Source organism: Agelaius tricolor, unplaced genomic scaffold (genome assembly GCF_023055355.1).
Source record: "Agelaius tricolor isolate 1412-34295 unplaced genomic scaffold, bAgeTri1.0.p SCAF_64, whole genome shotgun sequence".
NCBI classification, from domain to species: domain Eukaryota; kingdom Metazoa; phylum Chordata; class Aves; order Passeriformes; family Icteridae; genus Agelaius; species Agelaius tricolor.
In genome coordinates, this window is record NW_027269324.1 from 908163 (window position 1) to 920784 (window position 12622).

A 12622-nucleotide genomic window follows, 5' to 3' on the forward strand; every position below is an offset into this window, starting at 1 on the left:
GAGGCAAAGTGATAAGTGGAGAGCTAGTGGACATTTTCTGTCATTCTGACCTGTTCAGAATTTCTGTGTCAGTTTGGAGGGTGATCACCTCCCCACGTTTCCCTTTAAAATTCCCCCGGTACTGCTTAGAGCAGATGTTTCCACCACAGCCCAACTCTACATTTGTAGCCAAAGACTCACGTTGCTCATTTCACCAACCCAGCAGCATTTTCAGTGTCACAACACCTCTGCCTTTCCCCACCAATCTTATAACTCGGAGATGCTCTAGGACAGGTTTGCACCCTGGATTGAAGCTCCCAGCTTGGACTGAAATCTCAGGGAGACTTCCAGGTGTCCTTCTGATGGCATTGGATGGTGGGAGATGCAGCTCCTTCCCTGGCTGCACTGACAGCATTGCCCAGAGCCGGGCCCTGGGGACAGCGTCACCCTGAGCCAGCTGTGCCCCCTGCCAGAGCCCCCAGGGCCGGGCAGCTGCTCCCAGCCCTGTGCTCTGCAGAGGGAACTGGGCCCGGGGCTGCAGAGCTGCCCCACGGCTCTGCTGCAGCTCTGCCTGCACAGGAGGGGCTGCACGCCTTGGAGCCCCGGCCCTGAGGGCAGAGGCTGGGCTGGGGCACAGGAGGGAGGGGGCTTGTTCAGAGGGAGGGGCTGCATTGGAGGGGATCCTGTGGGCATCTCTAAACTCTCCCTGCCACAGCATTGCTGGGCTTTGTTTTCTCTCATTGCCTGATCTTCTCTCTGCCTCCTGCAGATTTTCCTCCTGCAGGTGTTTCCCTCAGCCTGATCTCTCCCTGCCAGCACTCACAGAGCCCAAATCTCTGTGCACTCTCCTTGGCCCTACAGAACCCTGCCTGTTTGCAGGGCACTGGCTGGGGGCAGGTTCTGTTTGCAGCTTGGAGAAAGGACAGCTCAGACTGAGCCTGATGGCTCCAGCAAAGGTGATGCTGCTGCTGTCCATGGGCAGAGTGGCTGAAAGCACATTAGGGATCCTCCTGTGAACCTATTGGTCACTAAAAGCAACAGTTTGGATGTCTCAAGCACTTGTCAAAATTCATAAATAGATATTCATATAATTCTTTTATATTTATCCCCTCTCTCTTCCATTCTCCAAAAATACAAAACTGAACACAAAAGTTTTTGGAAATTTCCCATTTTTCAATAAAATCCCTGCCTTGGAAATATTATATGTCTGATCAGAAGCCCTCAGTATGTCAGAGCTTCATTTCACCTCCCCTGCCCCAGAAATACTCAGACTTGTACTCACAGAGTCTGTAGGCATTGGGATGTTCCAGCTTGAGGAGATGGCTCCAGGAGCTGCAACTGCATTGTCCTGCAGCCAGAGGTTCCTGTGCCAAGGGCTGGCAGTGATTGTGCCCCAGGCACTTCTCAGCATCTTCCCAGCCCTGACTGATTGAAGCTCTCTGGGCCTCTGTGCTGTGCCCGGGCTGGCTGCAGGCAGTGCCCCGGCCCTGCTGGGCTTGCACAAGAGCTGCTCATCAAGAGAAATGTGCTTTTGAAGCTCTTCTTGGTGACCAGGAGCTGCCTCTGTGCCAGGAGCCCAGCCCAGCTCAGCAGCACAGACACAGCACAAGGACTTTAATCAGCCTCTGGGGCTTTGTGCTCAGGCCCTGAACATCAGTCCCTGAGAGGCAGCTGAAGAAACCTCTCCAGAACTCCAAGGCAGAATCCAACTCCAAACTTTCTTGGACCTTTAATGGCTCCCAGTGAGGGACACGACTGAGAAAGTGTCCCCAGGCCCCAGGCAGAGCAGAGAACTGCAGGCAGTGATGACAGGTGGGGACAGAGAGAAGCCAAGTCTTGGTGCCCTGGGGCACAGCAGGGTCTGTGCCACCAAAGGCTGGGAGGAGACACCTTGTCCTGAGGCCCTGGGGCCTCCTGGCCCAGCCCCAGCCAGGCTGGGCACTGTCAGCCCCTTGTGCTGCCCTCAGCATCCCCCCCTAGCCCACATCCCAGTGGCCTCAAGGATCTGCTGCAAGGAGTCCCTGGGGAGCCTTGCTCAGCCATGGCCCTGGGGGCTCCTTCATGCTCCCTGCAGGGACTGCAGGTTTTTCAAAGGACTTGGGGTTTGGCTTTTGCCTTGGAGTCTCTGAGAGGTTTGTTCAATCATGGCCACCAATTATCTGCTGTAATTAGTCCCTGGAGAGGCTTTGTCAGTAACACCACTCAGTGGGGCTCATTAATGCTTCAAGGTACTTCTGTTATTTTAAGGTATTTTGTTTTTTCCTTTTGATACAGACTCTGTGAGAGGTTTGTGCAGTCATGGCCCCAATTATCTGCTTTAATGAGTCCCTTGAGAGCTTTGTGCTGACACTCAGTGCTGCTCAGTAATGCTTTGAGCTTCTCCAATTTTTTAAGGTCGTTTGGAATTTCCTTTCCACATTGAGACTCTCAGAGGTTTTTGGTCAATCCTGGCCTCCAATTCTCTCCTCTAAGGAGTCCATGAGCAGCCTGTGTTGGGGATGGACCTCAGTTGGACCCATTCATGCTTTGAGACACTTTGGGGTTTTCTTCTGACTTTGACTCCTGGCAAGGTTTGTGCAATCTCCTCTCAGGCCCTGAGGTTCAAGGGCTCAGCTCCAAATGCACCACAGGGCTCATCAGGATGCAGCAAGTCCTGACAAACCATGGCTCTGCCTTGATTTCCCTCTGCTCTAATGCAGTTTATCAGGAATGTATCTGGAGTGATTTTGGTTTGTTAATTTGAGATTTCTCAGCCAATTCATCTATTAGTTCAGTGGGATCAAGGTTGGCTAATCACCATTGCACTCCCTGGAATATATTTACTCATTTCCTGCTGTGAGACAGGATTAGGAGAAGGGCAAAGTAGGCTCAAAATTTTAAAAGGGTATATAGAAAAGTTTATTACCAGTAAATAGAAGAAAGAGTAATAAGAACCTGAACACTTCTCCTCTCCCTGCAACCTTTTCTTTCTTACTGACAATGCAAGGAGACAAAATCTGAAATTTTCAGTCAGTTTACACTATCTAGAACAGTCTTTCTTCAGTTCACTTAGGGAGAGGAGTCTCTCTTTCATGCTATGGAGACTTCTCCATAAGAAAAAAGTTCACTTGTGGCTCTCAATTGCCATGAATAGCAGCTGCCTGGAAAATCTGCAATTGTGAAGTCCCTTCCCTTTTCCACAGCTTTTCCCACAGCTGTGTTTATGGGCCATGTCAACTTACGGGGTATGAGTTTAAAGATGATCTGTTGAAGAGCAAAGATTCTCTTCATCTATTTCTGAAATCATCTTCATCTATGACAACAGAGATCTTCTTCTTCTCTCCATGAGGGCACAGGATGTCACCACTCTTCTCTCTTTCTCTGTTTAAACTTTTCATGGGATCACAGCTACTTCAACATTTGTTTTCTTTAGCATGGAGGTTTTTGCAGAACAAGTCATCTCCCCATATTTTAAATGGATTATAGGGAAAAAGAGAGTCTGATATATTAATTACATCCTTCCCCATAGCTTTACAAGAGGATTTCAGCCCAAAGATCAAGGCATCTTCTCATCCCTCCCATCTGGGACTCAACTTCCCCTTCACTGACCTCGGTGTCTTCATGTTGCTTCTCTGTGTGCCTGCACGTTGTCCTTTTCTCTCTCTCAAGGCAGGATGGAAGCACTGAAAGAGTTCATATCTCACCCGGGGCCTGCAGATGGTTCCGTGACCCCGGTCGGGCTCGGTGCTGTTTTACGATGGAGGTTTCTGCAGCGGCTGCGCTGGGGCTGTGTCAGGATGGGCCGCGCTGGGGCAGGGCCAGGATCTCAGCAGCCAGGCCAGAGCACAGCAGCAGCACGGCCGGGGGCCGATGGCTTCTCCTGCCCCTGCCCGGGGCTTGCGGCTGAACCCCAAGGGTGGCAGAATCTTGGCCGAGCCGGCCCGGTCCGGGGCTGCTCCTGGGGCCCGGCGGATCCTGGCCGGGCCCGGGCTGGCGGCGGGGCAGGGCTCAGCAGTGCCCAGATGTTCCCAACTGCAACCATGGCCCAGCCCGGCCTCAGCCCCACGGCCTCCCCTGCCCTGCCCGGCAGCCGATGGGGCCTGGCGGGGTCCCTGGGATGGGGCCCGGCCCCACGGCAGGAGCCGCCCGGCCCAGCCTGGCTGAGATGGGGCTGGGTCAGCCTTGTTACCTCTGTGCCAGCCAGAAGGGAAAGAGACCCTCCCAGGCTTTCCCATCTTTAACATGTGCCTTCACAGAGGCGTGTACAGTTTCCTTAGTGGTTTAACAGATTGTCAATTCTCAAAGATAATTACTGATTGGGTTTTTTGTCAGACACGGAGGAAACTCCTAGCAGCTCCTCTTAGAACATGACTTCTGTGATGCAAAACCACCACAACAGCACAGAGCACAGAGCTCCTTTGTCCATATGTAGTGCTCATGTGCCCGAGGCCTCAAAACCCCTCCTTGGGAGATCTCTGGGCCCTACCCAAGGTGTTTTCAAATGAAAACATTCAGCTCAGTGTCTAAGAAAATCACCAGAGGACAGGGCCAGCCTGACCTTTCTGTCCTGGCTACTTTTGTCTGGGAGCAATCCTTGGAAATAAGGAAATTGGGAGGCCAAATGCTATTTTTTTTCTATGGCCCTTGGACATGAAAACCGGTTCTTTTCCGTAGGAATGAAGGAACAGAGCCAGTGTTTCAGGGGCAGATGAGAGGTGGCCACCAGAGGCCAAGGCCAGCCAGAGCTGGCAGGTTTTTTTCTGGGAGATACCATTGCATTAAGGAAATTTTTAGGGAGAGTACCAAGTTTGGCAATGGGCATCTGTCACAATCTGCTCATACAAGTGGGGGTCGTGATGGTTCATTAACTGATCTCAGAGTGCAAAAAACAACACGAAGGGGATTTCAGTATTAATCAAATAAATGCACCTTTTATTGAGTGCCCACAGCAAATGCAATAGAAGGATTTAGAAAGGAGATAAAGGATAGAGAGAAAGAGAAAGAGAGGGGGGGGGAATATAGCTACCAAACAGAGAGACTAAATCCTCATGTGGTCCAGCCAATAGATCTGTCTTGTCACGTCAGGGAGAATCTCAAAGTCTTGGTTAACTCAGGGGTCTATTATAGTCCTCTGCTGAGGGGGGAACAGGTAAAAGACAATGAAGAATAAGTCTCTTGAAAACGGCTACAGACAGTCCATGTTCCAAAACAGGATAAGTCAATCTCAGCAGTGAGTGAGAGCAATTGTTTTCTTGGTCCAATGACCACACCTGGGCAAACATCTCACTTCAATCAGGCCAACCCCTCCCCGTGTTAGGGTTATAGGGGTCTCAGTCTCAGTCCTTGGGTGGGGGCTTCAATCTCTGTCCATCATGGTGGTCGTCAAGCAGATGAAGGATTTTCCATGGGGGACCACCAAAGTTACCCCAGAAAGTTCATTTGGCCAAGAGGTGGGGAAATTCATGGGCTATTGTCATGAAGCAGGTGCCAGCATATAGGGCGAGCTGCTCCTTTGCCAGCCCCCTGCTCGAAGCAGCGACCATGGCAGCACTGCAAACACACCTGCAAACAATCCCTTGGTGAGCATCCACTGCAGCCAGAGCTCCAGTCAGGGTCCTCAGGGTCCCAGTCTCTGTCCTTGGGACAGTCGTGAGGCAAATGAGGGAAACTTCAGACTGTCTCTTACAGCATCTGAAAAGCCAGATGGTTCTTTCCCATAGCAAGGAGAGCATGGAGCCCCAGTGCTCCAGGAGCTGATGAGAGGCAGCCCTTGACATCAGCCAGACCTGTCAGGTGGCCCCTGGGAGGCCAAGCCTGCCAGACCTGTTCCATCTTCCCTCGGTTCCATCAGGCCCCACAGTGTCCCAATGGTCCCTCGCTTCCCTGAGGACCTGAGGTGCCATAATGCCCCCTTGGTGACACCAGGCCCTGAAGGGTCCCAATGGTCTCCATGGTTCCATAAGGCCCCACAGAGCCATAATGGTCTCTGGGTTCCATGAAGCCCCACTGGGTCACCATGGCCCCTTGGTTCCATGGGCTCCAGTGGTGCCACAAGGATCCCATTGGTTCCATGAGGTCCCCACAGTGTCCCAGTGATCTCCATGGGAAGGGAAGAACCCAGCCCCAGTGTTGCAGGGGCAGCCACCAGAGGCCAAGGCCCACCAGACTTGATGGTACTGGCAGGCTGTGCCTGGGAGCAACCCTTTGATATAGGGAATTTTAGAGGTGGAATCCCAATTTCAGACATGGACACCTGGAAGAGAAGGATGGTTCTTTTCCATAGGAAAGAAAGCACGGAACACTGATCCAACAGTGAGATTTGGGGGTCTGTGGGGGCTATTGGGGATCCTTTTTGCACCTCATGACCCAACAGGAGCGTCTCTAATAAACTTTGCCTGAAGCTCCCACTGTGGCCATGACAGGAACCCCTGTGAGTGTCTGGGACATCCTGGCTCTTTGGCAGCCTGGGGACTCCTGGGATGTCACCGTGGAGCCCCCATGAGTGCCTGTGACAGATGGGTGCCTTTGCAGCCCAAGGTGCCCTGGGATGTCACCATGGAATGGCTGGGACTGCCTCTGACCACAGTGCTCTTTTCCATCCCCAGAAAGCCCTGGGAGGTCTCCGTGGAGCCCCTGTCTCTGCCTGTGACATTCCAGCTCTGGAACAGCCTGGAGACTCTTGGAAAGATCCCATGGAGCCCCTGTGAGGGCCTGTGACAAATCTGATCCTTAGCAGGCAACCATCACCAGCCCCCTGTTGCTGTGGTCAGTTTCCATGGTAACCATCCCTGCCCCCTGTTGCTATGGTCAGTTTCCATGGCAACCATCACCCGCCCCCTGTTGCTATGCTCAGTCCCTTGGCAGCTCCATGGAGACCCCATCCCGGGGTGGTTGCCATGGACACCAGCTCAGGACTGCAGCCAGAGTCCGTTACCATGGCAACCATTGGCAGCCCCATCCCCAGGCTGATGGGATCCCAGAGCCACAGAATTGGGGGAGCTGGGAGGGACCCATCAGGATCCTCCAGTCCAACTGCTGGCCCTGCACAGGACACCCCAAAAATGCCAGCCTGGGCCTGGCAGCGCTGGCCAAATGCTGCTGGAGCTCAGAGAGCCCTGGAGCTGGGACCCTTCCCTGGGGAGCCTGGCCAGGGCCCCAGCAGCCTCTGGCCAAAAACCTTTTCCTGACATCCAACCTGAGCCTGCCCTGGCTCAGCTGCAGCCGTTCCCTCCACTCCTGTCCCTGGGCACCAGAGGGAAGAGGTTCCCACAGCCCCAGCCAGGGACCCGCTCCCAAGGCTGCTGCCATGGCCACCAGGGCTGGCACCAGCTGGGGTGCTCAGTCTCCATGGGCTGGGGTTTAGGAATGGGATTCCCCAATTTCCTGCTCCCGCTAAAACCGCGCTGCCCTCGCTGCCCTCCCGCCTCCCATGGAAAGCACAAAAGGCAAAGATCCCGGGATGGGATAAGAACAATTTATTGGGAACAGCAACAAGATAAGGAACAACCAGGAACAGAAACAATACTGGTAACAGAAGGGATAAGAAAAATTATTTACAGGAAAACTACAACAAAACTGCCTGGCTCTTCCCAGCAACGTCTTTCCCCTGCCTGGAAATGTCACCCTTCTCCTCATGGAGAGAGCACAGGTGCCTTTCCTGCCACTTGCAATGACCTGAGGTGGGAGTGAATGTAATGACAGGGCCATGGCCATACCCTCATGTTCTCCAATCCCACATCATGTCATTGGCAGGGGAAGGAAAAGGGACAGGTGTCTTCTCAGCATGGATCACAGGGAACATGGATCACCAGGACTCTTCCCAATGTGGGATCTCCCATGGGGGATGAAACTGGAGTGGTGCATGAAGCTGTTCCTGCAATCAGGGCATTTGCAGGGCTTCCCGTACTGCTGGCTCCGTTAGTGTCTGGTCAAGTGAGACCTCTGGGTGAACCTCTTCCCACACTGGGGACACTCGTAGGGCCTCTCCCCAGTGTGGATACGCATGTGGGTGAAAAGGTGAGAGGTTTGCTTGAATCCCTTCCCGCAGTCAGGGCAGAGGAAGGGCCTCTCCTCAGTGTGAATTCGCTGGTGGTAGAGGAGATGGGAGCTTCTATGAAACCTCTTCTGACACTGGGGACACTCGTAGGGCCTCTCCCCAGTGTGGATGCGTTGGTGGATGATGAGGGCAGAGCTGCAGCTGAAGCCCTTCCCACACTCCCCACACTCGCAGGGCCATTCCCCAGTGTGGATCATCTGGTGGCGGATCAGGGTGCTGCTCTTCCTGAAGCACTTCCCACACTCCAAGCACTTGTGGGGCTTCTCCCCATCATGAAGCTGCTCATGGACCACCGACTCTGAGCTGTGGCTGAAGCTCTGTCCACCTTCCTGGCTCAGGGTGGGTCTTTCCTCCTCAGAGCCCCCTGGGCTGGGTTTGCAGCCCCTCCTCCTGTGGGATCTCTGGGGCTTTCCCTTTACGTTGGAATTCTGCACCGTGGAGCCACTTAAAATGGCCTCTTCCACGATGTTCTGCCAAGGGGATTTGTCCTCCCTGGTCTCCATCCTCAGCTTCTTCCCTGGGGGAGGAAGGACAAGGAGAGGATGGGATTTGCCTTTGTGCCAGAGGGAAGGGGAAGGAGGTCCCCACAGAGCATCCCTGGCAGGACGGGGTTGGCAGCAGGGTTGTCCTGCAGCCGGGGGCTGTGCTGGGCTGGGAGATGGAGCAGGAGAGAGGGGGAAAGGGGCACTGACTTCCTCCTCACCTGCCTGGCTGTCCCAGGGCATTGTGTCAGTTTGAAAAGAGAGGTGTCTTCTAAGGAAGGCAGGAGACTCCCTTAAATTGGAAAATGTTAATCCCTTCACTTGGAATTATAATTTTCAAAATAAGAGGCTGTCAAGCAAAATCTATGGGAATAGGAATAACAGTTCTTCAGTGGAAAAATTAAAAATAGAAATGCAGCAGTACTAAAAAATTACTTACAGAGTCAGAATATGGCCTGACACCCTGTGGGTCAGTGTGTTGGTAGCACTCCTGTTAAATGGTGCTGCAGTGCTCCTGCAGTGACAGGTGTGGTTCTGTTGGAGCAGTGATCCTGTAGAAGGGTGCAGTTTTCCTCTGAAGGTCCAGTGGTGGTGCCGATCGGCCTGGTCTTCCAATGGGATCCCGTGGAGCTGACAGCTGCTCTTCTGGGAATCCTGTGGGAGAAGGCAGACTCCTGTTCACATCCTCAGATTATATTCAGGTAGGAATGCTTGGCTCCTCCCTCTGGGCGGAGCTTCTCACAATGGGATGTTGGAATTTTTATCAGTGACACTCAATGGCCCATTAACAGAAGATATCTCCCTGGAGGGAGGATTCCTTGTGGAAGAGATTAAGTAAACTGCTCAATTAACAGATAATAATTGCCCCACCTTTAACAGAGGGTAATTGAATACACACCCAGCTAAACCTGACACACTGTTCCAGCCTTGGAAAGCAGGATTTGGTACCAGGACTTGTTATGGAATGCAACCCTGATTGAAGGCAGAGATAGAATCTCCAGAGCTTGCAGCCAGAAATGGACAGTTGTGTGATACTCATTTCAACATCTTCTCTTTTGGAATTATTGACTAATGATTATTTGCTTTGCCAATCTAATACTTCTGTAATTTTTTTGCAAATTTGCACTATCTAAATTAGACTGTTCCTTAAGTTAAGTTGGTGACTGTATCTTTGGTGCTGGCCCTGCCCACTGGTGAAACAGGGCCCCATCCTGCCTAAGTGTTGCCTGGAAAGACAAAAACCCTCACTCTAAATGTCCCCCCTTCCTCCTTGTTCCCCACCCTTCATGCACTGATCATGATGTCCTATGGTCTGGGGTATCCCTGGGGTCAACTGGGATCTCCTGTCCTTGCTGTGTCCCCTCCCAACCTCCCCCACACCCTCAGCCCCTCCCCAGAGTGGCTGAATGAGGGGCAGGACATGCCTTGGTTCAGTGTGAGCTCAGCAAGAACCAAACCATCTCTGTGTGCTCAGTCCTGTGCTCAGCCCCCGGCCCCGGCATTTCCTCCACTGCAACCGTGGACCCCCCTTTCCCACCCCTCTGCCCCACGGCCGCCGCAGCACCGGCTGACAATAGAAGCAATTCTGTGGCAATTCCAAGTTTCATTGGTTCCTGCACAGCTCCAGCTCAGCTGCTGGCAGGTTCCAATTGAAGAAAAGTGCAAATTCGGCCCAATACAGATATTATTAAAAGGAAGGGGAAGCGTTTAGTAGCTGTCACAAAGGTGACAGGGATGAAGAGAATAATGATTCTCACATTTGGCAAAGAACCCAAGCCTGGGAATTCAGGAGTTATTTGGGAATTTAGCTACTTGAGCTGGCCTTCTTGTAGCACTTTTAGCAGCCTTGTGTTCTACACCATGGGGTGAATGAACCTTGTCAGTGTCCCTGGTAACATTTGCTCCCTTTCCTCCAGTGATTTTAACAAACTTTTCAAGGAAGGACAACCAAATATTTTCTTTACACTCCAGGCCCACAACAGCCATTTTTCTCACCAGTTCTGCCATAGGTTGCTCAGAGGAAGCTGCATCAGAGTTTCCAAGAGTTTCTCCAGAGAGAGCCACAACCTCCTCAGAGGAGGGAACCATGCTGTTGTCAAAAGCACCTGGGGTCAAAGAACAGTGCCCTGAACTCACTGTGCCAAAAGAATTTTACAATCTGGTTAAGAAAATTGTTAGAGAGATGCCTCTGTCCAAATTAAGGCGCTAACGAGACCAAATCCTACGTGGATTTTATTGAACAGTAAATATGAGGTAGAGAGTGAGATGGAAAGAAAGAGAAAAGGGGGGGGAGAGCAAGGGAGTGACAGGGACAGAGACTTCCCCTGGGGCAGGGCAAGTGTGACATTGTCCCCTGTGTGTGTGGCTTTCCCAGGGTGGGGGTTTTACACCTGAGCCAGTTTGGGTAAGGGGGGTGGTGTTCACCCCCTGAGCAGGGATTACCCCACTGTTTCAGGTTGCAATGTAAGATGGAACCCAATGCATGTTTTCAATCCCCATCTTCATCAACTGCTAGAAACAGGTGGGGCAGTGTTCTTTATCTCTTCCATGACTCAGCCCTGATAACGCCCTCCAGGGGAGATATCTTCTGCGAATGGGCCATTGAGTGTCACTGCGGGACTGATAAAATACCATCATCCCATTGTGGGATGCTCCGCCCAGGGGGAGGATCCAAGCATTCCTACCTGGATATAAGCTGAGCCTTGCAACACCAGGAGCAGCTTGCCTGCTGGATTCCCAGAGGACAAGAGCTCCAGAACCACCACTGGACCTCCAGAGGAAGACCAGACCCTTCTACAGGATCACTGCTTGGACAGAATCACGTTCATCCCTCCCACAGGACTGCAGCCACCATTTAATGGGACTGCAGCCACCACCCTGAGCAGCAACAGGGTGTTAGGTTATATCCTGACTCTGTCAGTTTAAGGCAGCGTTTCTGTAGCATTGCCTTGATCTTCATTTTATTATTAAATTGTAATTCTGATTTAGACTCTTACCCAGGTTTGCCTTCAAACCAGTCCCAAAGACAATGTGTGCAGCCTTTGTTTGGTCCCCGAAACAGGATTTCCCATTTCCAAATCTTGATTGGATGGAGGAGGAGGCTGCATGAAACAGGAAGGATCCCCGGGACAACCAGGCAGGTGAGGAGGAAGTCAGTGCCCCTTTCCCCCTCTCTCCTGCTCCATCTCCCAGCCCAGCACAGCCCCCGGCTGCAGGACAACCCTGCTGCCAACCCCGTCCTGCCAGGGATGCTCTGTGGGGACCTCCTTCCCCTTCCCTCTGGCACGGAGGCAAATCCCATCGTCTTCTTGTCCTTCCTCCCCCAGGGAAGGAGCTGAGGATGGAGACCAGGGAGGACAAATCCCCTTGGCAGAACGTCGTGGAAGAGGCCATTTTAAGTGGCTCCACGGTGCAGAATTCCAACGTAAAGGAAAAGTCCCAGAGATCCCACAGGAGGAGGGGCTCAAAACCCAGCCCAGGGGGCTCTGAGGAGGAAAGACCCACCCTGAGCCAGGAAGGTGGACAGAGCTTCAGCCAGAGATCTGAGCTGGAGGTCCATGGGCAGCTTCACAATGGGGAGAAGCCCCACAAGTGCTTGGAGTGTGGGAAGAGCTTCAGCAAGAGTAACCACCTGATCAGGCACCAGCACATCCACACTGGGGAATCGCCCTACGAGTGCAGGGAATGTGGGAAGGGCTTCAGCTGCAGATCCACCTTTGTGAAACACCAACACATCCACACTGGGGAGAGGCCCTACGAGTGTCCCCAGTGTCAGAAGAGGTTTCAGACCAGCTTCAGTCTCCTCCAGCACCAGCGCATTCACTCAGAGGAGAGGCCCTTCCTCTGCCCTGACTGTGGGAAGGGCTTCAAGCGGAAATACCACCTCATCAGGCACCAGCGGCGCATCCACACTGGGGAGAGGCCCTATGAGTGTCTCCAGTGTGGGAAGAGCTTCACTTTCAGCTGTAACTTGACCAGACACAAAAAGAGTCATGGGTAAGTGAAGCCCTGCAAATGCCCCCATTTCAGGAGGAGCTGCATTCACTGCTCCAAATTCATGCTCCATTGGAGGTCCCACATTGGGAAGAGCCCTGGGGATCCATGTTCCCTGTGATCCATGTGAGGA

At 52.7% G+C, this 12622-nt stretch overlaps 1 protein-coding gene across 1 annotated transcript in view; it reads right to left on the reverse strand.

The window, feature by feature from the left end:
• The window catches only part of LOC139605317 (uncharacterized), an 850331-nt gene that overhangs the window by 755206 nt on the left and 82503 nt on the right, over nucleotides 1–12622 (reverse strand). Inside the window, 1 exon segment of the mRNA XM_071456679.1 lies at nucleotides 7910–8339. Within this exon segment, the coding sequence (XP_071312780.1) occupies nucleotides 7910–8339 (430 nt within the window).